Here is a 22,872-nt window from a genome sequence, read left to right as displayed (position 1 = left end):
AGAGAAAAAGAAAGTTGTCTTATTTTGAATTGAGCCAAGTCTCAAGATGCCCAAAACAAGTCAAATTCGCCCCAAACCAAAACTCATCCCCTTTAATTAAAACCTAAACCTAGATAACAAAGACATCAGATTCCACCCCCTATCTGAGACCTAGAAAATAACGCGACCCCCTTCTCCTTCACATAGAGAGCAACGACGCATCTGGGGTTAGGAGCCTTCTTCTCCATTTTTCATCAAAAACCATCAGAAGCCCTCCCCCTTTGAAGAACCTAGATAAGAACAACGCTCTCACTCAACAGACCCTTCTTCTTCTTCCTCACTTTTAGCCCAGAAACACTTTCTTCTCAGCCAAGAACACGGAAAATTCCATCTCCAATTCCAGCCCAAAACACCAGCAATGCTTACCCAAATCCGCGATTTCCAGCAATAAAACGCAGCAGCAGTAGTGGGAAAGAGAAAAAACAGCTATTGCACCTTCTTGTTCTTCACTCGACACACCCACGACTCTCTCACAAAAAAGGGACTAAGATTTGAAATAAGAGGCTCCCCGTTTATTTTTGTTTTTTTAAGAAGAACTCAAATTCAAAGTGTTGTTCGATTCTGCTGATGTTTGCTATTGTATTGCTGATTTGCTGAGCTCCATCTTCGTTCTTTTAGTTTTTATTTGGCATTTAAGCAATCAGTGATTTCCAGGTACTCTTCTATAAATTCTGGGTTACATATTAGACGAGAACACACCTCTATTGAAGACAGGTTTTTGATTATGAAAATCAATGTTGGATTTCAATGTTGCTTATCTTTAGATCTCGTTTTATGTTTTAAGTTTAATATATCAGAATTTAAGTCTATTTGTGATGTCTCTGTATTTTGATGTTTTTTATTATTATTGATTATGTTAGCATATTAAAGCTATTAGACCAACAGTGACGTTTGTTAGCCTTCTTGATTTTTTTAAGACACTTATTTGCAAGTTGTTTGTTTCAGTGAAATTTGTTAAAATTAGTCGACCATAGCCTTTGGTTTCTTTAGTTGTTATTTTCGGTTTTAAGAAAGTGACCTTTGAATAAAAGGTCATGGCTCTCGATTGCATCATCTGCAATAGAATTATCCGTCCAATTAAACTTTGATTATAGCCATAGTTTAAGAGTGGACAACTTTGTTTAGTAAGAAAAGTAAGAGAGTATCATTTTTGCGTTGTTTGATCTAAGTAAGAAAAACAAAAACAAAAATGAGAAGGCAAATTTTTTTCCTTTAGTGTTCCTGTTACAACCCATATCCACATGTGTTAGTTCATGCCATATATTAGTTAACATAAATCCAAGAAGGAATTATCTTTGAGATGATAAGAAGTCAATCCTATTGGTCTTAAGTGATACAAGAGTGTATAAGGGTGATTAACCAATATTAGAAGTTAAACGAATCAAGGATGTTGTAACTCGTATTTTCAGGTAATCTAGCGGTGCTTAATACACTCAAGAGGTCATTTATTAAGGTATTTTAATCATATAATATCCGTATCATAAGTCTTAAAGTCAAACGAGTTATGAAACAAAAGTCGACAAAAGTTGTCGCAACTTAGGTTCATAATTTTACTTAAACATTAGGTCAAATGTTTCTAATCTTTTCTCATAATTTACAAGGAATTACGGGGTGATCTACCCACCAAATTAAAGATCTATGAGTCTAGTTTCCAACGCATTAAACCGTTCATCGATACGATCTCGGAGTAGAGAGATATTCGCGTTTTCGCGAGACTGCGCCAAGCACCTCTCTATGGGGCCCACTAAGTCGGTTTAAGATATTTGGACTTATATAGGATGACCACAACCCGTTTTTAGTCATTTCTTTTCACTATTTTCAGAACTTAGAACCCTAGGAACATCCTCTCAAGGTTCTCTCAAGATTCAAGACCCAAAAAAAGGGCAAACAACACAAATCAAGTGTCGGGAATTCCGTGGCGCTAGTAAGTCTCTTGTTCTTCTTGTTGTTGCTCATTTTTGTGTCGTTCCAACTCGTGTGGGAGGTTGTTTTAAAGGGTATATGTTCTGTAAATACTCCCTAATGTTCTTAATATTAATCCTAGGTGATTTCAAGCCTTCTAAAGTGATTCTAGTGCCGAAAAACACTAATTGATCGCTAGTTTCATTTTTTTGTTGTTGTGGCAGCATTGGAGGGATATTTCTTGGAAATTTAAGGTCAAATTGGAGTTGTTCTTTCTGTATAAAGGTAAGGAACCTCTTACTCTATATGTATTTAAGATTATCCAAGTTGCGGCTAAGCCATTGAAGCTAGAACTTGTGAGATATATATCGAAAGGTTTGGTAGTAGTGTTATTGTTTTGTGGACTGTTTTGCGTTGTTGTTGGGCTGCGTATTTTACTACTATCTTGTGGAGTTTTGGAGGAGGAAGGGTGTGGAGAAACACCATATATATGTAGGTTTATGGGCTGATAGTTATTCGTAACATTTCCAGGTTGTTTGACACGACTACGGTGGTCGTCGTATGTATGGAGTGATTAGGCTGTGTGTGGACTATTTCGGGAGGCTCAATATGTTTATTATTGATGATGTTTGGGCTGTTTGGTGATTGTTTTGAATGGTGTGAGGTCATATATATAGGGGAGGTGCTGTCCGTTTCATCGTAAAATAGGTTGTGGTCGATACATAATAGTTATGACGCTTAAATGATAACGATAGTATCGTTTCTCTTATTGTAGACTAAGGAGTTTTGACAATTGCATAGCTTGAGATTGGGGCAGTATATACAAGGTATGTGAGGCTATCCCTTTCCTTCTTTTGCACGACTCCGATTGTACATAATGTAATGAACGAGCTTCCAAAGATACTCTACTCTTAGAAGCTAGCAGTACTTACATTGTTTTCCCTCTTATGGAACGATTGATGTTAATGTTGCTTCTCTTATTCTTATGTTATCAATGTTGTTCATACTTCCTGAATCTTATAAGGTTCATAGTGAAGACTTAGTCCTAATAACGTGTACAGAGGATACCGACCTTACGTCACTCCGAAAGGTTTAGAATGTGATTCCATGAGTCGAGCATGCATTATATATATGTATCTATTTTACTCTACCGAGCCACGCTATAGTTGGCCGGGTACGGCACCTATTGTGCAACCACTGATCAGTTGGGTTTTACCGAGCTCCACGTGGCCGGGTACGATTCTACCGAGCCTATTATGGCCGGGTACGATATGATGATGATGATGCCCACAGAGGCGAATGCTTTAAAGGTTTATGTATTTATACATATGTATCATGCATTTCATGTAAGTAGCCCTCAGAGGTACTAAGATGTTACAGGTTGTATATTCTCTATCCTTGCTTACATTACTGATCGTATTTATGGTTCCTTGCCTTACATACTCAGTACTTTATTCGTACTGACGTCCTTTTATTTGTGGACGCTGCATGTCGTGCTGCAGGTCCTGATAGACAGGCAGGTACAGCTCCCCCACCACAGTAGATCAGCGGTGATTGGCGAGATCCCTTCTCCGGACTTGCCTTGGTCTTGGTATGCAATTTTTGTTATAGACATTATGGGTATGTCGGGGCCCTGTTCCGGCTATGTTGCAACACTTATGTTCTTTTAGAGGCTCATAGACAGGTGTCGGCTCATGTATAGTTTGGTATGCCTTGTCGGCTAGTTTTTGTTGTATAGTCTTTCATAGTAGCGTGGTAGCTCATACCTTATATGTAGTTTCTTGATTGTCTGGTCATCCCCTGCTATGTATATGCATGCCATCATATTTTATTGCTGGTTGTCCATGATCTAGGTCTACCATTTATATTGATCTCGTCAGCCTTAAAAGATAATAATGAAGGTTAGATGAAATGTACGTTGGTGCTCGGCAAGTGTGGTCGGGTGCTAGTCATGGCCCTTCAGTTTGGGTCGTGACAAACTTGGTATCAGAGCAAGTCTGTCCTAGGGGTTGTCTATGAGCCGTGTCTAGTAGAGTCTTGATTATGGATGTGTAGCGCGCCACATTTATAATCAGGAGGCTACATGACATCTAGGGTTGTTACCTTCTTCCTGAATCTAGATCGTGCGTAGAGTTGAGTCGTAAGTGTTTGTCTCTAATATTCACCTTGTTTTTTTCAGTGATGCCTTCGACTAGGAAGCAAACGATTAGTAGGCGGCTTGATACAGCAGCGGGAGAGGGTACCAGTCAGGTGCCCCAAGTCAGAGCAGGACAAAGTGAGGCTCAAAGTGAGATGCCCTCTCATACCTCATCTACTCCATCTCCTCCAGAGGATATTAGAAGGCACCCAGCGCCTCCAGTTCCTTCGTCTGACACTCCAGACCAGGATATGCGGAGTGCTTTGCAGTTATTGACTAGCTTGGTAGCTGCTCAGGCTCAGAGGCAGAATACAGGTGCTGCTGAGAAACCAGTTAGTACAAGAGTTCGTGATTTTATTAATTTAGACCCTCCAGTGTTTACCGGATCAGACCCCAAGGAGGACCCACAGACGTTTATTGACCAGGTTCATCGTACACTTCGTGTTATGCATGTTAGTGATACAGAGACAGTAGAGTTGGCTTCTTATCGGCTACGGGATTTAGCGGTTCTCTGGTATGATAGTTGGGAGAGATCCAGGGGTCCGAACCCTCCTCCAGCTGTGTGGAAGGAATTTTCTGAGGCCTTTCTTCGTCACTACTTGCCAGTTGAGATACGACGAGCTAGAGCTGATAAGTTCTTGAACCTTAGACAAGGTAATATGAGTGTACGAGAGTACAGTATGCAGTTTGATTCTTTGGCAAGGTATGCTCCCCATATGGTGGCCGAGATGAGTGATAGGGTGCATATGTTCGTGAATGGGTTGGGACCACATCTGATAAATGAGTGTACGACAGCCTCCTTGGTGGAGGGCATGGATATTTCCCGTATTCAAGCTTATGCCCAGACCCTAGAGGATCGTAAGCGCCAGCAGAGGGCAGTTAGGGAGCAGGATAGAGGCCAGCATAAGAGGGCGAGATTTGCAGGGTATTCTGATGACTTCAGAGGCCGCATCAGGCCACAGTTTTCGAGGAGTTCGGCGCCACCTGTAGCTAGTGCTCCTCCACAGTTTCAGAGGCCTCGATATGATCGATCCTATTCTGGTCCAGGTCAGAGTTCGCGGGCATCTGGCTCGCAACATCACAGGGATACTAGTCAGATGAGACCCCCAACACCACATTGTGATCAGTGCGGCAAGGCCCACTTTGGACTGTGTCGTCGAGGTTCTGATGCATGCTATTCGTGCGGGCAGCCTGGCCATATGATGCGGGATTGTCCTAATAGAGGAGGTGATGGTATGGCTCAGCCGACTGGATCTGTGTCTGGTTCTTCCTCATCAGTTCGACCTCCAGCACGGGGTTTTCAGCAGTCGACAGGTCGTGGTAGGGGTAGAGGTGCAGTGCCGAGTTCGAGTGGTGCTCAAAATCGAACCTATGCTCTAGTAGGTCGACAGGATCTCGAGTCGTCTCCAGATGTTGTTACAGGTATTATATCTGTGTTTTCTTATGATGTATATGCGTTGATTGATCCGGGATCTACATTATCATATGTTACACCCTTTGTGGCTAATAAGTTTGGCATTGAACCTGAATTGATAAGTAAACCCCTCGCGGTATCTACTCCGATAGGAGATTCTGTGATTGCTAGAAGGGTATATAGAGGTTGCACTGTGATGATTTGTAGTCGTCAAACCTCGGCAAATTTATTTGAGTTAGAAATGGTTGATTTTGATGTGATAATGGGAATGGACTGGTTGGCCTCATGCTATGCAAATGTTGACTGTCGTACGAAGATGGTTAGGTTCCAATTTCCGGGTGAACCCGTCATTGAATGGAAAGGGAACATTGCTACACCGAAAGGTAGGTTTATTTCCTATCTTAAGGCAAGGAAAATGATCTCAAAAGGTTACATTTATCATCTCGTTCGCGTTAGGGATGTGGAGGCGAAACCGCCTACTTTACAATCAATCCCTGTGGTCAACGAATTCCCAGATGTTTTCCCAGATGAACTCCCAGGCCTTCCTCCTGAAAGGGAGATTGAGTTTAGCATTGATGTGTTACCTGACACTCAACCGATCTCTATTCCTCCATACAGAATGGCCCCGGCAGAGTTGCGAGAGTTGAAGGTGCAGTTGAAGGACTTGCTGGATAAGGGCTTTATTAGGCCTAGCACTTCACCTTGGGGTGCACCAGTCCTATTCGTGCGGAAGAAAGACGGGTCGTTACGGATGTGTATCGACTATCGACAGTTGAATAAGTCTACTATAAAGAACAAGTATCCACTTCCAAGAATTGATGACCTGTTTGACCAACTCCAGGGTGCCAAGTATTTCTCCAAGATTGATTTACGTTCAGGGTATCATCAGGTAAGGGTTAGGGAGAAAGATATTCCAAAGACGGCCTTCCGGACAAGATATGGGCACTTTGAGTTCTTGGTGATGTCGTTCGGGCTAACAAATGCCCCAGCAGCTTTTATGGATCTCATGAATACTATATTCAGGCCCTATCTTGATGTGTTCGTGATTGTATTCATTGATGACATTCTAGTGTATTCTCGTTCGGAGGCGGAACACGCGGGCCACTTGCGGATAGTATTACAGACGCTTCAGGATCGTAAGTTATATGCTAAGCTCTCCAAATGTGAATTCTGGCTGAACTCAGTAGCATTCCTTGGCCATGTGATATCTGATGAGGGTATTAGTGTCGACACTCAGAAGATCGATGCAGTAAAGAATTGGCCGAGACCTACAACACCATCAGAAGTCCGCAGCTTCCTAGGACTAGCAGGATATTATAGGCGGTTTGTAGAAGGATTTTCCTCTATATCATCACCATTGACTAAGTTAACACAAAAAGCTACCAAATTCCAGTGGTCTGACACTTGTGAACGTAGTTTTCAGGAGCTGAAGAATCGATTGACATCTGCACCAGTGCTCACTCTTCCTGAAGGAACAGAAGATTATGTGGTATATTGTGATGCCTCAGGTATAGGTTTGGGGTGCGTATTGATGCAGCGTGGGAATGTGATTGCTTATGCATCAAGACAATTGAAGAAGCATGAAAAGAATTATCCAACCCATGATTTGGAATTGGCTGCAGTAATATATGCTTTGAAGATATGGCGGCACTACTTATACGGCGTCCATGTTGACATCTACACAGATCACAAGAGTTTACAATACATCTTCAAGCAGAAAGAGTTGAATTTGAGGCAGCGTAGGTGGCTTGAATTATTGAAAGACTACGACGTCGAGATATTGTATCATCCCGGTAAAGCCAATGTTGTGGCAGATGCTCTCAGCCGTAAATCAATGGGAAGCTTAGTACATATTGAGGCGGGTAGATGGGGGTTGATTAAAGAGCTTCATCAGCTAGCCAATATGAGAATCAGATTGTTAGACTCTGATGACGGAGGTGTTACTGTACAGAATACATCAGAATCATCTTTGGTAGCCGAGGTAAAAGCACGACAATATGAAGATCCTATCTTAGTACGATTAAGAGAAAGCATTCAACAGTGTAAAAGTATGGCTTTTGGGATCGGAAAAGATGGGGCACTGAGATACCAGAGCCGATTGTGTGTGCCTAATGTGGCAGGGTTGCGAGAGAAGATTATGAATGAGATTCATCAATCCCGATATTCCATCCATCCCGGCTCGACAAAGATGTATCATGATGTCAAGGAGCAGTATTGGTGGGATAATATGAAGAAGTCTATTGCAGAATTTGTGGCCCAGTGTCCCAATTGTCAACAAGTAAAGATAGAACATCAGAAACCCGGTGGATTGCTTCAAAATATAGAGATTCCGACCTGGAAGTGGGAGGTGATTAATATGGACTTCATTATTGGATTACCTCGCTCTTATCATAAGTTTGACTCCATCTGGGTGATAATTGATCGACTTACAAAATGTGCCCATTTTCTGCCAGTGAAGACAACTTACACGGCTGAAGATTATGCGAAGTTGTATATCAAGGAGATTGTTAGGCTTCATGGTGTGCCCATATCTATTATATCAGACCGAGGAGCTCAATTTACGGCTAACTTTTGGAGGTCTTTCCAGAAGGGTTTAGGCACACAAGTAAATCTCAGCACTGCATTTCATCCGCAGACTGACGGACAGGCTGAACGTACCATTCAGACACTGGAAGATATGCTACGAGCATGTGTTCTAGATTTTAAGGGGAATTGGGATGATCATCTTCCACTCATAGAATTTGCCTATAACAATAGCTACCATTCCAGTATTAAAATGGCCCCATACGAGGCACTATACGGGAGGAGATGTAGATCACCAGTTGGATGGTTCGAAGTCGGTGAAACAGAATTATATGGGCCAGATTTGATTCACCAAGCTATTGAGAAGGTGAAAGTGATACAGGAGCGATTGAGGACGGCACAAAGCAGGCAAAAATCTTATTCTGATGTCCGACGTCGTGATCTAGAGTTTGAGGTTGGTGATTGGGTTTTCCTGAGGATCTCACCAATGAAGGGTATTATGCGTTTTGGGAAGAAAGGTAAGCTGAGTCCAAGGTATATCGGGCCGTATAAAATTCTTCGACGGATTGGACAGGTTGCTTATGAGTTAGAATTGCCATCCGAATTGGAATTTGTCCACCCGGTATTCCATGTATCTATGTTGAGAAAATGTATTGGAGACCCTTCTCGAGTCGTCCCTATCAAAGATGTACAAGTTACAGAGGACCTATCATATGAAGAAGTGCCAGTGGCGATATTAGATCGGCAAGTCCGCAAGCTGAGAACAAAAGATGTAGCTTCCGTCAAAGTATTGTGGAGGAACAAAAATATGGAAGAAATGACATGGGAAGCAGAAGAGGAGATGAAGTCTAAATACCCTTACTTATTCCAGAATGAAGATAACAAGGATGCTGGTGGAAGACAGGATACATTGGAAGAAGAAACGGCTTTATGAGGTAAGCAATAATTTGAGAATACTCCTCCTTAATACAAAATGGTGATATGTAGATAATGTAAATACGCATAATGCTTTGTGTAGCCTTGTGAAGCCATATGTTGGGCTTAATTACATGCAAGTTTTGCTAGTGACCATTTTATAGGGGAAAATTGATCGGAAATTTCCATTGGAATCCACGGTGATTTAAACTCCCCCTAAACCCTTACATTCGAGGACGAATGTTCCTAAGGGGGGGAGGGTGTTACAACCCATATCCACATGTGTTAGTTCATGCCATATATTAGTTAACATAAATCCAAGAAGGAATTATCTTTGAGATGATAAGAAGTCAATCCTATTGGTCTTAAGTGATACAAGAGTGTATAAGGGTGATTAACCAATATTAGAAGTTAAACGAATCAAGGATGTTGTAACTCGTATTTTCAGGTAATCTAGCGGTGCTTAATACACTCAAGAGGTCATTTATTAAGGTATTTTAATCATATAATATCCGTATCATAAGTCTTGAAGTCAAACGAGTTATGAAACAAAAGTCGACAAAAGTTGTCGCAACTTAGGTTCATAATTTTACTTAAACATTAGGTCAAATGTTTCTAATCTTTTCTCATAATTTACAAGGAATTACGGGGTGATCTACCCACCAAATTAAAGATCTATGAGTCTAGTTTCCAACGCATTAAACCGTTCATCGATACGATCTCGGAGTAGAGAGATATTCGCGTTTTCGCGAGACTGCGCCAAGCACCTCTCTATGGGGCCCACTAAGTCGGTTTAAGATATTTGGACTTATATAGGATGACCACAACCCGTTTTTAGTCATTTCTTTTCACTATTTTCAGAACTTAGAACCCTAGGAACATCCTCTCAAGGTTCTCTCAAGATTCAAGACCCAAAAAAGGGCAAACAACACAAATCAAGTGTCGGGAATTCCGTGGCGCTAGTAAGTCTCTTGTTCTTCTTGTTGTTGCTCATTTTTGTGTCGTTCCAACTCGTGTGGGAGGTTGTTTTAAAGGGTATATGTTCTGTAAATACTCCCTAATGTTCTTAATATTAATCCTAGGTGATTTCAAGCCTTCTAAAGTGATTCTAGTGCCGAAAAACACTAATTGATCGCTAGTTTCATTTTTTTGTTGTTGTGGCAGCATTGGAGGGATATTTCTTGGAAATTTAAGGTCAAATTGGAGTTGTTCTTTCTGTATAAAGGTAAGGAACCTCTTACTCTATATGTATTTAAGATTATCCAAGTTGCGGCTAAGCCATTGAAGCTAGAACTTGTGAGATATATATCGAAAGGTTTGGTAGTAGTGTTATTGTTTTGTGGACTGTTTTGCGTTGTTGTTGGGCTGCGTATTTTACTACTATCTTGTGGAGTTTTGGAGGAGGAAGGGTGTGGAGAAACACCATATATATGTAGGTTTATGGGCTGATAGTTATTCGTAACATTTCCAGGTTGTTTGACACGACTACGGTGGTCGTCGTATGTATGGAGTGATTAGGCTGTGTGTGGACTATTTCGGGAGGCTCAATATGTTTATTATTGATGATGTTTGGGCTGTTTGGTGATTGTTTTGAATGGTGTGAGGTCATATATATAGGGGAGGTGCTGTCCGTTTCATCGTAAAATAGGTTGTGGTCGATACATAATAGTTATGACGCTTAAATGATAACGATAGTATCGTTTCTCTTATTGTAGACTAAGGAGTTTTGACAATTGCATAGCTTGAGATTGGGGCAGTATATACAAGGTATGTGAGGCTATCCCTTTCCTTCTTTTGCACGACTCCGATTGTACATAATGTAATGAACGAGCTTCCAAAGATACTCTACTCTTAGAAGCTAGCAGTACTTACATTGTTTTCCCTCTTATGGAACGATTGATGTTAATGTTGCTTCTCTTATTCTTATGTTATCAATGTTGTTCATACTTCCTGAATCTTATAAGGTTCATAGTGAAGACTTAGTCCTAATAACGTGTACAGAGGATACCGACCTTACGTCACTCCGAAAGGTTTAGAATGTGATTCCATGAGTCGAGCATGCATTATATATATGTATCTATTTTACTCTACCGAGCCACGCTATAGTTGGCCGGGTACGGCACCTATTGTGCAACCACTGATCAGTTGGGTTTTACCGAGCTCCACGTGGCCGGGTACGATTCTACCGAGCCTATTATGGCCGGGTACGATATGATGATGATGATGCCCACAGAGGCGAATGCTTTAAAGGTTTATGTATTTATACATATGTATCATGCATTTCATGTAAGTAGCCCTCAGAGGTACTAAGATGTTACATGTTGTATATTCTCTATCCTTGCTTACATTACTGATCGTATTTATGGTTCCTTGCCTTACATACTCAGTACTTTATTCGTACTGACGTCCTTTTATTTGTGGACGCTGCATGTCGTGCTGCAGGTCCTGATAGACAGGCAGGTACAGCTCCCCCACCACAGTAGATCAGCGGTGATTGGCGAGATCCCTTCTCCGGACTTGCCTTGGTCTTGGTATGCAATTTTTGTTATAGACATTATGGGTATGTCGGGGCCCTGTTCCGGCTATGTTGCAACACTTATGTTCTTTTAGAGGCTCATAGACAGGTGTCGGCTCATGTATAGTTTGGTATGCCTTGTCGGCTAGTTTTTGTTGTATAGTCTTTCATAGTAGCGTGGTAGCTCATACCTTATATGTAGTTTCTTGATTGTCTGGTCATCCCCTGCTATGTATATGCATGCCATCATATTTTATTGCTGGTTGTCCATGATCTAGGTCTACCATTTATATTGATCTCGTCAGCCTTAAAAGATAATAATGAAGGTTAGATGAAATGTACGTTGGTGCTCGGCAAGTGTGGTCGGGTGCTAGTCATGGCCCTTCAGTTTGGGTCGTGACAGTTCCATACAGAGAACCTTTTGTGTAGTGAGGGTTTGCATTTGCCTCAAGCACTGTGTGCTTAGGATTGTTATCAAAAGAACTGACGCAAGTCACAGACTATGGTCATTGGGAACTATTTGTGTGTTTAAAGAAGAATATTTGGACTTAACTATTAAGCCCATTCACAACTGTCAATATTAAGCTAGCGAATCATATGAACACCCGTAGTTTGCTTTAGGCATGTAATTAAATGATCAGGATTACGAGTACGGTTCCCGTGGCGTAGTCTTGATACCTAATTTCAATTTATTTTAAATATGAATATCCATAGTTTGTGTTAGTTGAGTAAAATCTTTTTTTAAAAAAAAATAAATTGAGGTGTGTCATCCACAGTTGAACCCCATAATCTATGACCCTCATATTAATGCCAAAACTAGTATGGAAAAGACTTGGAACATTCATAACTAGTATAGAAAAATATTTCGAACATTCGTAGTTTGCTTTAGGCATGTTTATAATAAAATTATCATAGCTACAGGTACGGTTCCCGTGACATAGTTGTGATACATAATTTTCAAATTCGGAGGTACATTTATGTGACCCGACTACTGTCACACCTCCTTTTTCCGCCCCCGCGAGAGGCGTAGGAGTTTTTCCAATTAAAGGACAATCAAAACGGAATTTGTTTATTTATTTCAGAGTCGCCACTTGGGAGATTTAGGGTATCCCAAGTCACTAACTTAATCCCGAATCGAGGAAAAGAATGACTCTGTATTACAGTCCGCGAACCAGTAATCCGGATAAGGAATTCTGTTAACCCGGGAGAAAGTGTTAGGCATTCCCGAGTTCCGTGGTTCTAGCATGGTCGCTCAACTGTCACATTCGGCTTGTTTATCTAATTTTATATAATTATGAACTCATGTGCAAATTTTAACTATTTACCGCTTTCATTATATTTTTTAAGGAATGTGAACATCGTTTAGAAAACATGTCTTTGGATTGCATCACATGAAATGCACCCGTCATCCGGAACATATTTTTATTCAATGTTTTGGGATTTGGATTTGAGTTGCATGAAATGCACACCCGAGTTTAAGAAGGTAAGATTAATTAAATCGCGCCTAAAGAGTCTAACGCGTTATTATCTTTGGGAAAGGCAGTGAAATTCACTAAACAATCCATACCAAATTCTAAGTATTTATTATGACCAATTATTGAGGGCCCCGTAATTTGCATTTTTTATTTGGCGAGGCTCATCTCATTTTATTTAAAAGGTCGTCCTATAGCGACTATATTTTCTATTGAGTTTGTCTTTAATAATGAAGAAGAAGAATGGTCCAACTTTATTTACATGCTTACAAGTTAGTTATAGTCGGGTTCCGAATATGATTTGCCAAATTCGAAATATGACCACGTGCCTGGGCAGTCATTTAGATATCATGGGTCCAGGCCCAGCGCACACTGTATGGGCTGGACCTGGGCCATTCCCGTTCCTATAAGGGCCTGTTAGTTCATTCGACTCAGGCCCAATATTTACAAGGTTGAAATGGAAACTGTTATTATTTTATTCTAATGGTATTGCTGCAAGTTATAGCGAGACAACCTGCTAAATGGAGTAAGATTAACTAGCAATGGACGATTTAACACTTAACATGCGTTAGAAGATAAGCTAATCACAAACACAGCTAACATTCCAGATATTGTTTACTACATTCTTACTTCTTTTCTATCTACCAACAGACACAAATAAGGTGATACTAAGTAACCATACGCGAGGTTTAATTATACATGATGACTGCCTTCGTTATCCTAAATAGAAGATATGAACTATTATATATACAACTTTAATGTTCAATATACAGGCTGAAACAGATTCGAAAAACTCAGTAAAAAAAATAGCTTCAACGCTTCATTTTTTTGTATTCATACTTCAACTTTCAGCTTGCATTGACAGTGAATCAGTGGTGTACCTGGTATTTGGGAAAGCAAAAGAAGAAGAGGAATGATCAGTGCAACAGTAGCACACACACACAACAACAGTAGCAACAGAAAGGCAGCAATCAACAGCAAACAACCCAGCAGTCAGATTTTTGAAGCCCAAACAAACCCAGCAGGGAAAAACCCAATAATAACCAGTAGGAAAAACAACAACATATTTGAGCTAAACAGAGGTCCAGTGAACTCAGAAAACCAAAAACAACTCAACTGAAACAATGCTCTACCAGTAAAGGACCCAGTTTGCAGCTCAGCAGCACCAAAACAAATACAAGCTGAGCGGAGAAGGAAACAGATGCAGAAAAGCAATAGCTTCTGACTGTTATGGTCAAAAAATCCAACACACTCTTACTCTATATTATTCTGAAATTGGACTGACCCATTAAAGGTTGAAGGACCAGCCTTGTTTTTGCTTTTTCTTTTTATCTTTCAACACCCAAACTCTTTAATGTGGAAGTTTCAGCTTTAACACTCTACCTCTCTCAATTTCTCATGTCCAACCCCTTACTCCAACCTAAATGAGCCTATTTATAGGCAAAATATAGGCAAACCCCAGGTTGCCTTGATCCCTTCAGCCCTCAACTCTGCCCATACCCCTTTATTTCTCATTATCAGGTGTTTCGTGCCCCAAATGGTATGGGCAGCTGACAATCCCCAACTAATCCCCCATCAATTCATTTTATTATTACTCAAATGGTATGGGCCTATTATAATACTCAACCAACATCCCATGCTATCAAGTTTTGTTTCCCACTATTGTATTAATTTAATCACACTTCAGTACCCTACTGTCAGTCCACTTAAACTAACCATTTCTGATCCCTTCAACCCCCCAAACTACCCCTGTTAACCCTTGGTTATTACTGTTTTACCTTACTTCAACAACCTGAAATTTTGAACTTCTGAAAGTTCAAACTTAAGCTGCCCTAAACTGAGTTATAGCTATTACACTACAGCTACAAACCATTCACAGATAATGTCAAACAATTATCTAAACGACAATGATTCGATCAATCATATGAAGCTATACGAATCAGAATATTTGAACATTCAGTCCTATAAAACTAATCGACGACGTTTATCTAATCGACTATACTAATTATATCATAGAACAATCAGTCGAGTAAACAATTAATACGAACAGGGTCCCAAATGGCTTCAGACAACTTTGCACAAAACAGAGGAACAACATGAATGGAACACTTGACGACACTGATCAAATCGAGCATGTATATCACCATACGTATTCAAACATAAACAGAAGAATAATCGACCAAATAAAAAGCTCTTACGAAGATGGAGGAAATTGAAAGAACACATCAGAAATACCAAACAAACTAACTAAACATGTTAACAAACTCAAACAACATTCAAACAAAAATAGAAAAGAAAAAGAGAACTTACTCTAGAAGCTCAACAACAAACGACCCAAGCTTTGACTGGACTTGACTATTTGAGGTCGAACAGACTTTAATCGAGGTGTTCTCGACCGAGAACACTTTGATTAAGGTCTATTAGACCCCAACCCTTCGTTTAAACTGGCCGGAATCCCAAAATTCTTGTGTTCTAGGGTTTGAACATTCCGATTAGGGGCTTGAGGGTTTGTGGGTAGATTCGGACCAAACCAAGCTTGGTTTGGTCACGAGTGAGGGTAGGGTAATGACTGGTGTGAATCTGGGGTGGGTTGGTGTAGATCGGGGTTTTGCTCGAATCTTCAAACGAAGATTCGAGACGATGGGGAATGATTCGAGGCAAGGGGGTAACAGATCCGTGTTCAGGGAGGTTGGGTGCATCAGGGGTGTTAATTTGGTGGTCACCGGCATCGTTGCCGCCGGGTTTATGATGAGAGTGTATGGTGGCGGCTAGGGTTTGGAACGGGGGGTTTGGGTTTGTGTTTGGGATGACGGTGTACAGTATGCGAAGGAGGGGGGTTTGGTTTGGGGCATGGGTAAAGGGGGAGGCCTTATATACAAGACGTGGCAATTGACTTGAGCCGTTAGATCAAATTATCTCAACGGCTTGTATTAACTGGTGAGGGACAGGACGGGGTTGTTTGGTGTAGAAACGGGGTCGTTTGGTTTTAATGAGGGGCTGGGTCGACCCGGGTAAGCAGGTCGGGTTACGGGCGCGATCGTGGACCATTGGATGAGTATGGATGAATGGCTCAGATCAAACGCCCTATGCGGCATCGTTTGGGGGCGTCCCTGGAAGGCCTGGTTTTGGACTGGGTCATTGTATTAGTTTGGGCCTGATTTTAGTTGAATTTTTGGCCCAAATCCGATAATTTCCTTCTATAAATTAAACAAAAATTCCTAAAAACCAAAATTAAACTACACAAATATTAATTAACACCTAACAACATTTATCACATGAATTAAAACATTTAAGAAAATTACCATGACAACAAAATAGAATAAAATGCCTATTTTTGTGATTTTCGCTTTTAAAAACCAAATAATGGTTAATTAATTCCTAAATGTACCATTTCTCCTAAATGCATGCAACATATATTTTTGTATTTTTTAACTAAGCAAGGCGAGCATTTACAGACAAAACAATTATCAAAATGTCACACAAATCTTCAAAATTGTACCCGAAGGTAACTTGTTTTATTTCTTTTCCGATTTCTTTTGGAGTAGTTTCAGAGAAGCAAAAATCACGTGCTCACAGCTGCCCCTCTTTGTCCGAAAGCACAAAGAGCTTTCGTGCAAAGATAAAGTAAGCAGGCACGAGCGACTTTGCTAGTTGGAAGACTCCGTGTGAAGCATTTTGTTTTGAAAAAGATTTAACCGAACCTTTGCTTCAAAGGTTTCCTACATATCCCTGGCTAAAAGGGAATCAGGTTAATGTAGTTCGGGAAGTGTTGGTAGTTGGGACTACCATGAGACTGCGATTTGTTGTTACTGCTGCTACATGCTATTACTACGACTTACCGATCTCCTTATTACATCGTGCTTTTAAAATTAAAAAGAAAAATCAGGAAGCTGGGCTAGATAATGGATTACAAGATCCCATCCATCTTTCATTTGTTCTGGACGCCTTGCTTTCTTGTCGGCTTGCGTCTATTCCGGTGGTTCTTTCTTCCGAACACTGATGGGGTGACACCAACCTCTTGCTACTCTGAATACCAATTTTCACTGTCTAGTTCGGTCCGCTGGGGATATGGCTTCCTTCATTAAGCTTTTCGGTGGTTCATCTGGGGATACGGCTCTCTTTATCAAAATTTGTTATGCCGGGGATTTTTGTTGTAACTTTCTGCCTTCCGGTGTGTTACTGATTTCATGACCTGAAGTATAAGACTTAAAAGCATTCCTCTCGTTATACACATGGGTGCCTGAATGCAAAAATATGAAATGTATTCCCTCGTTATACTGGTGGAAGACCTAGGACAAGAAATGAAGAACAAAAGTGTATACCCTCATTATACTGGTGGGCGACCTAGGATAAAAAAACAGAAATGTATGCCCTCATTATACTGGTGGGCCACCTAGGACATGAAATGAAAAACGGAAATGTATTCCCTAATTATACTGGTGGGCGCCTAGGACATGAAATGAAAAACGGAAATGTATGCCCTCATTATACTGGTGGGCGACCTAGGACATGAAATGAAAAATGAAAATGTATGCCCTCATTATACTGATGGGCGACCTAGGATATGAAATGAAAAACAGAAAAGTATGCCCTCATTATACTAGTGGGCGACCTAGGACATGAAATGAAAACAGAAATGTATGCCCGCATTATACTGGTGGGCGACCTAGAAAATGAAAAAAACAGAAATGTATTCCCGCATTATACTGGTAGGCGCCTAGGACATGAAATGAAAATAGAAATGTATGCCCGCATTATACTGGTGGGCGACCTAGGACATGAAATGAAAAACGGAAATGTATGCCCTCATTATACTGGTGGGCGACCTAGGACATGAAATGAAAAACGGAAATGTATGCCCTCATTATACTGGTGGGCGACCTAGGACATGAAATAAAAAACATAAATGTATGCTCGCATTATACTGGTGGGTGACCTAGGACATGAAATGAAAAATAGAAATGTAAAGAATTCCTCTCATTATATAGGTGGGCGCCTATTCAACTAAGACATAAAATATTTGAATTTGTTCCCTCGTTCCTCCGAGAAATTTTTTTGACAACGGCAGAAAGTTTCCTGCCCCGGTTTTGGTGATCTTCCTTGTGGCGTGTCTTTCTGCCATCATCAACCTTTATTTTCCTGTAGAAATCAAAGAGAGTTTTGTTAGTTTTAACATGGTGAGTGATCGTGTCACTCCTGCTGGGGGATGATTTTCCTTTCCCTTTCCCTTGCTCTGTGCTCCCAAAACTGGTTGGGGATAAAGTTGCTTGCTGGGGATGATATGTCTGCTGGGATGGTTTTCCATTTATCCCTTCCCTGCTCTTTTGTTTCAAAACATGCTGTGGGAGTCCTCTTCAACTTCAAAACTAATCCCTTAAAAGTTTATTTTCTCCCCAGCCCTGTAGGGCATAATATGTTATCACTTGGGGATAACGTTATTGAGGATAGGACTATTAGGGTTATCTTGCTGCGGATTAATTCTCTCTTCCTCCTTCCCCCTTTCTATGGTGTCTGACCACCTTGGACCTTGGTCCGTAATCTATCGATGTTCTTGCAGGGGATCTTCTTGGAGCTTGGTCCACAAGTCCTTCAACCGTCGTTTTCCGCTTTTCTTCATGTTCCCCTTAACTTTCTAGGCCAGTTTGTCATTTGGTTTTGCAACAAACGTCTTTTGTCTTATTGCCTTGGCTTTGGCCGGTCCCCTTCGCATTTTGCTTTGTACCATTTTGGCCCCTGGTAGTAAACTCTGAAAAATCCTTCTCAAAACAAATTTCTGGAAAAAGTCCTTTAGACAAAGAAATGAAAAAGATAGACAAAGAGAAAATCCTTCTGAACAAATGCTGGGAGAGAAGAAAAAGAAAGAACTTATCTGAATGGTATGACTGGTCCCAACGATCAGGTCGTGCATTACGGATTAATCGACCCAGTCTATTTGTACCAATCAATCTTCCTGATGGCCTCCCTTGCGGGAGATAAACAGGTGCCCACCTCTTCGCAAATGCGAATCCTTTTGCCAATCTATCTTGTCGCCTTATAGTTCCCTTCGAGGGGTTTTCACTAATAAGACTCTCTCCTTTCTCTCAGCTCCTGTCGCTTTATGGTGCCTATGAAGGTTTTTACCGATAAGACTCTCTCATTTTATTTCTCTCATCTTTCGTCGCCTTATGGTGCCTGTGAAGGTTTTCACTGATAAGACTCTCTCATTTTATTTTCCATCGGAGGACTGGAGTGCTGCCGATATGACTCTCTCTTCTGGGGATTCTTTTCGGCTATCAATTCATTTCCAGTTTATGATCCTCTTCTTTGTTGGGGATCAGTGTATTATTCTCGGTTTTCATTTGCCTGACTTGGCACCTCTCGGATATTGATCGGGAGGTCTTTTTTGGAGATTGATGTTGGTTTTGTGTGGGTTTAAAAAAGGCTAGAAAAAAATCAAAAATGACTTCGACGGGTGAAACACTACAACTCTTGGAATCATCCCTTTTTGAAACTTCAACACATAAACCTTGCCCCAGTTTTCTTGCTTCGGGATTTTCATATTTACACTATGTGAGCTATGCACACTATGCACCTTATGGTGCACTATGACCGAGTCGTGAGGCGCCTACGTATCCTCTTTGATGAATCAGGTCAAACGTAGTTCCCACTGTTCCTCTGTTTTTCTTATGACCTTTATCTTGTTTTTATTTTTCTTTTCTTTTTTTTTCATATATTTTTTTCCATTAGTGATTCCAAAAGAGGGGTATGAAGGAATAAATAAGTCTCAAAGGAGGAAAGCAAAGGTTAAAAGTGTTTGGATAGAAGAAAGAATTGTCTCCGTCATTTCATTATCCAATAAGTACCAAGTACAAACAAACGAACCAATAAAGATCATAATCAAAGAAATTAGGCATAATATCTTTTGACTGCATCAGAATTGATAGTGATGTCGACGCATCTTCCTTCGATATCTGTTAGACATAAAGCGTCGTTGGATAACACTCTGGTCACAACATAAGGCCCTTGCCAATTTGGGGTGAACTTGCCTTTTGCTTTGATCTGATGCGGGAGGATCCGTTTCAATACTTGCTGCCCTACTTCAAATTTTCTGGGGCGCACCTTTTTATTGTATGCCCTTGCCATCCTTTTCTGATACAACTGGCCATGACACACTGCTGCCAATCTTTTTTCATCTATTAAGTTCAACTGCTCCAGTCGAGCTTTGACCCATTCATCGTCGTCAATCCCGGCTTTAGCGACAATTCGGAGGGATGGAATTTCGACCTCTACTGGTATTACTGCTTCAGTTCCGTATACCAACAAATAAGGAGTTGCACCTATGGATGTCCGGACTGTAGTGCGATAACCCAACAAGGCAAAGGGTAATTTCTCATGCCATTGTCTAGATCCTTCTACCATCTTCCTCAGTATCTTCTTGATGTTCTTATTGGCTGCTTCAACTGCTCCATTTGCCTTGGGACGATATGGGGTGGAATTGCGGTGTGTAATCTTAAACTGTTGGCACACCTCCCTTATCAAATTGCTATTAAGATTTGCACCATTATCCGTGATGATCACTTTTGGGACCCCAAATCTCCAGATGATATGGGAGTGAATAAAATCCACCACTGCCTTCTCGGTTACTAACTTGAAAGTTTTAGCTTTCACCCACTTGGTGAAGTAACCGATGGTCACCAGAATGAACCTATGGTCGTTGGTCGCCGCCGGCTAAATAGGCCTAATGACATCCATGCCCCATGCGGAAAATGGCCATGGCACTGACATTGTATGCAACTCCGTCGGCGGAGAATGAATCAGATCTCCGTGTATCTGACATTGATGGCATTTCCTCACGAAATTGATACAATCCTGCTCCATAGTGAGCCAATAGTACCTTGCTCGAAGAATCTTCTTTGTCAATACATATCCGCTCATATGTGGCCCACAAACTCCAGCATGCACCTCCGCCATAACCGTCATGAATTGACCGGCGTCTATACATCTTAGCAATCCCAAGTCTGGAATTCTTCAGTACAACAGTCCTCCACTGAGGAAGAAACCATTTGCCAAACGCCGAATGGCTCTTTTTTGGTCTCCGGTGGCCTGCTCCGGATATATCCCCATCTTGAGGTACTCCTTTATGTCATAAAACCATGGCTCGCCATCCACTTCCCCTCTACCACGTTGCAATAAGCATGCTGATCACGAACTTGAATGTGCAATGGGTCAACATACATTCTGTCGGGGTGGTGTAACATTGATGCTAAGGTGGCCAATGCATCGGCAACCTCATTATGAACTCTCGGGATGTGTCTGAATTCCAGTGATAAATCGCTTGCTCAGATCGTGCAAACATTGTCGATATGGTATGAGTTTCAAATCCCGTGTTTCCCACTCACCCTGAATCTGATGCACCAGGAGGTCAGAGTCTCCCAAGACCAAAACGTCCTGGACATCCATGTTTGCATCTAGTCGCAAACCCAAAATGCATGCTTCATACTCGGCTATGTTGTTGGTACAATAGAAACGTAGCTGAGCTGTAACAGGATAGTGACGTCCTATTTCCGAAATGAGTATCGCTCCTATTCCAACGCCCTTCGCGTTTGCGGCTCCATCAAAGAAAAGATTCCAGCTTGGTTCATCGGGTAATTCCAGCTCACCTGTATGCATTACTTCTTCGTCTGGAAAATATGTCCTCAAAGGCTCGTATTCTTCATCAACGGGATTCTCAGCCAAGTGGTCGGCCAGCGCTTGGGCTTTCATGGCCGTCCTCGTCACATAGACGATGTCAAACTCTGTGAGCAAAATTTGCCATTTTGCTAACCTCCCTGTAGGCATAGGTTTCTGGAAAATGTACCTTAATGGATCCAAACGGGAAATGAGATAAGTAGTATATGAGGACAAATAGTGCTTCAACTTCTAAGCCACCCAAGTTAGGGCGCAACATGTCCTCTCGAGTTGAGTGTACTTGACCTCATATACTGTAAACTTCTTGATAAGATAATAAATGGCCTGCTCCTTCCTTCCTGTAATGTCGTGTTGTCCCAACACGCAGCCAAACGAATTCTCCAGGACCGTCAGATAAAGAATTAATGGTCTTCCGGGCTTAGGTGGGACCAACACAGGTGGATTTGACAAATACCCTTTGATCTGGTCGAAAGCCTCTTGACACTCCACCGTCCAGTCTACCGCAGCATCTTTCTTCAGCAGCCAAAATATGGGTTCACAAGTCGCCGTGAGTTGAGCGATGAACCTGGTGATATAGTTTAGTCTTCCCAACAGACTCATTACCTCTGTTTTGTTCTTTGGCGGTGACAAATCTTGGATGGATCTGATCTTGGATGGGTCCAACTCAATACCCCGTCGACTGACGATGAATCCTAACAGCTTTCCTGAAGGAACCCCGTAGGCACATTTGGCCGGGTTGAGCTTGATATCATACCTTCGAAGTCTTTGAAAGAACCTCCTCAGGTCTGCTACATGATCTTCCTAACGCCAAGACTTTATGATCACATCATCTACGTACACTTTAATTTCTTTGTGTATCATGTCGTGAAACACAGTAGTCATTGCTCGCATGTACGTTGCCCCAGCATTCTTCAATCTGAATGGCATTACCCGGTAGTAGTAAGTTCCCCATGGCGTAGTGAAAGCCGTCTTTTCCGCATCTTCCTCGTCCATTAGGATCTGATGATATCCTGCATAGCAATCCACAAAGGATACGATCTCGCGCCCAGCACAATTATCGATCAAGATATGGATGTTGGGCGATGGAAAATTATCCTTAGGACTTGCCTTGTTGAGATTGCGATAGTCGACACATACCCTGATTTTTCCATCCTTCTTCAGCACTGGCACCACATTGGCCAACCAATCGGGATATCGAGTGACCCGAATAACTTTCGCCTGCAGCTGCTTGGTCACTTCTTCTTTTATCTTCACGCTCATATCCATCTTAAACATCCTCAGTTTTTGC

The 22,872-nt window shown here is 41.4% G+C and overlaps 1 protein-coding gene and 1 long non-coding RNA gene across 2 annotated transcripts; one reads left to right on the top strand and one right to left on the bottom strand.

Annotated features, from left to right (window-relative positions):
- Positions 1-86: 86 nt before the first annotated feature.
- On the top strand, positions 87-4,323 carry LOC138882252 (uncharacterized). Its single transcript, XR_011403732.1, has 5 exons — positions 87-693; positions 2,166-2,226; positions 2,717-2,768; positions 3,444-3,532; positions 4,121-4,323. It is a non-coding gene; the product is annotated as an uncharacterized lncRNA (long non-coding RNA).
- Positions 4,324-20,924: 16,601 nt separating this feature from the next.
- Positions 20,925-21,659, bottom strand: LOC138881270 (uncharacterized). The gene is made up of 2 exons (XM_070161485.1): positions 21,296-21,659; positions 20,925-21,094 (listed from the first exon to the last, which is right to left on the bottom strand). Exons 1-2 carry the CDS (start codon positions 21,657-21,659, stop codon positions 20,925-20,927), a joined length of 534 nt encoding a protein of 177 aa, XP_070017586.1.
- Positions 21,660-22,872: the final 1,213 nt, after the last annotated feature.

The sequence above is a fragment of the Nicotiana sylvestris genome, chromosome 11 (assembly GCF_000393655.2).
Source record: "Nicotiana sylvestris chromosome 11, ASM39365v2, whole genome shotgun sequence".
NCBI lineage: Eukaryota > Viridiplantae > Streptophyta > Magnoliopsida > Solanales > Solanaceae > Nicotiana > Nicotiana sylvestris.
Note: the sequence above shows the minus strand (reverse complement) of the source record. Positions and strands in the feature narration are given on the sequence as shown.

Coding starts and splice junctions, on each gene's coding strand:
- LOC138881270 (XM_070161485.1), bottom strand. CDS start 21,659: ATGAAAGCCCAAGCGCTGGCCGACCACTTGGCTGAGAATCCCGTTGAT. Junction 21,095..21,295: donor CCTGGTGCATCAGATTCAGG/GTGAGTGGGAAA, acceptor GTTCGTGATCAG/CATGCTTATTGCAACGTGGT.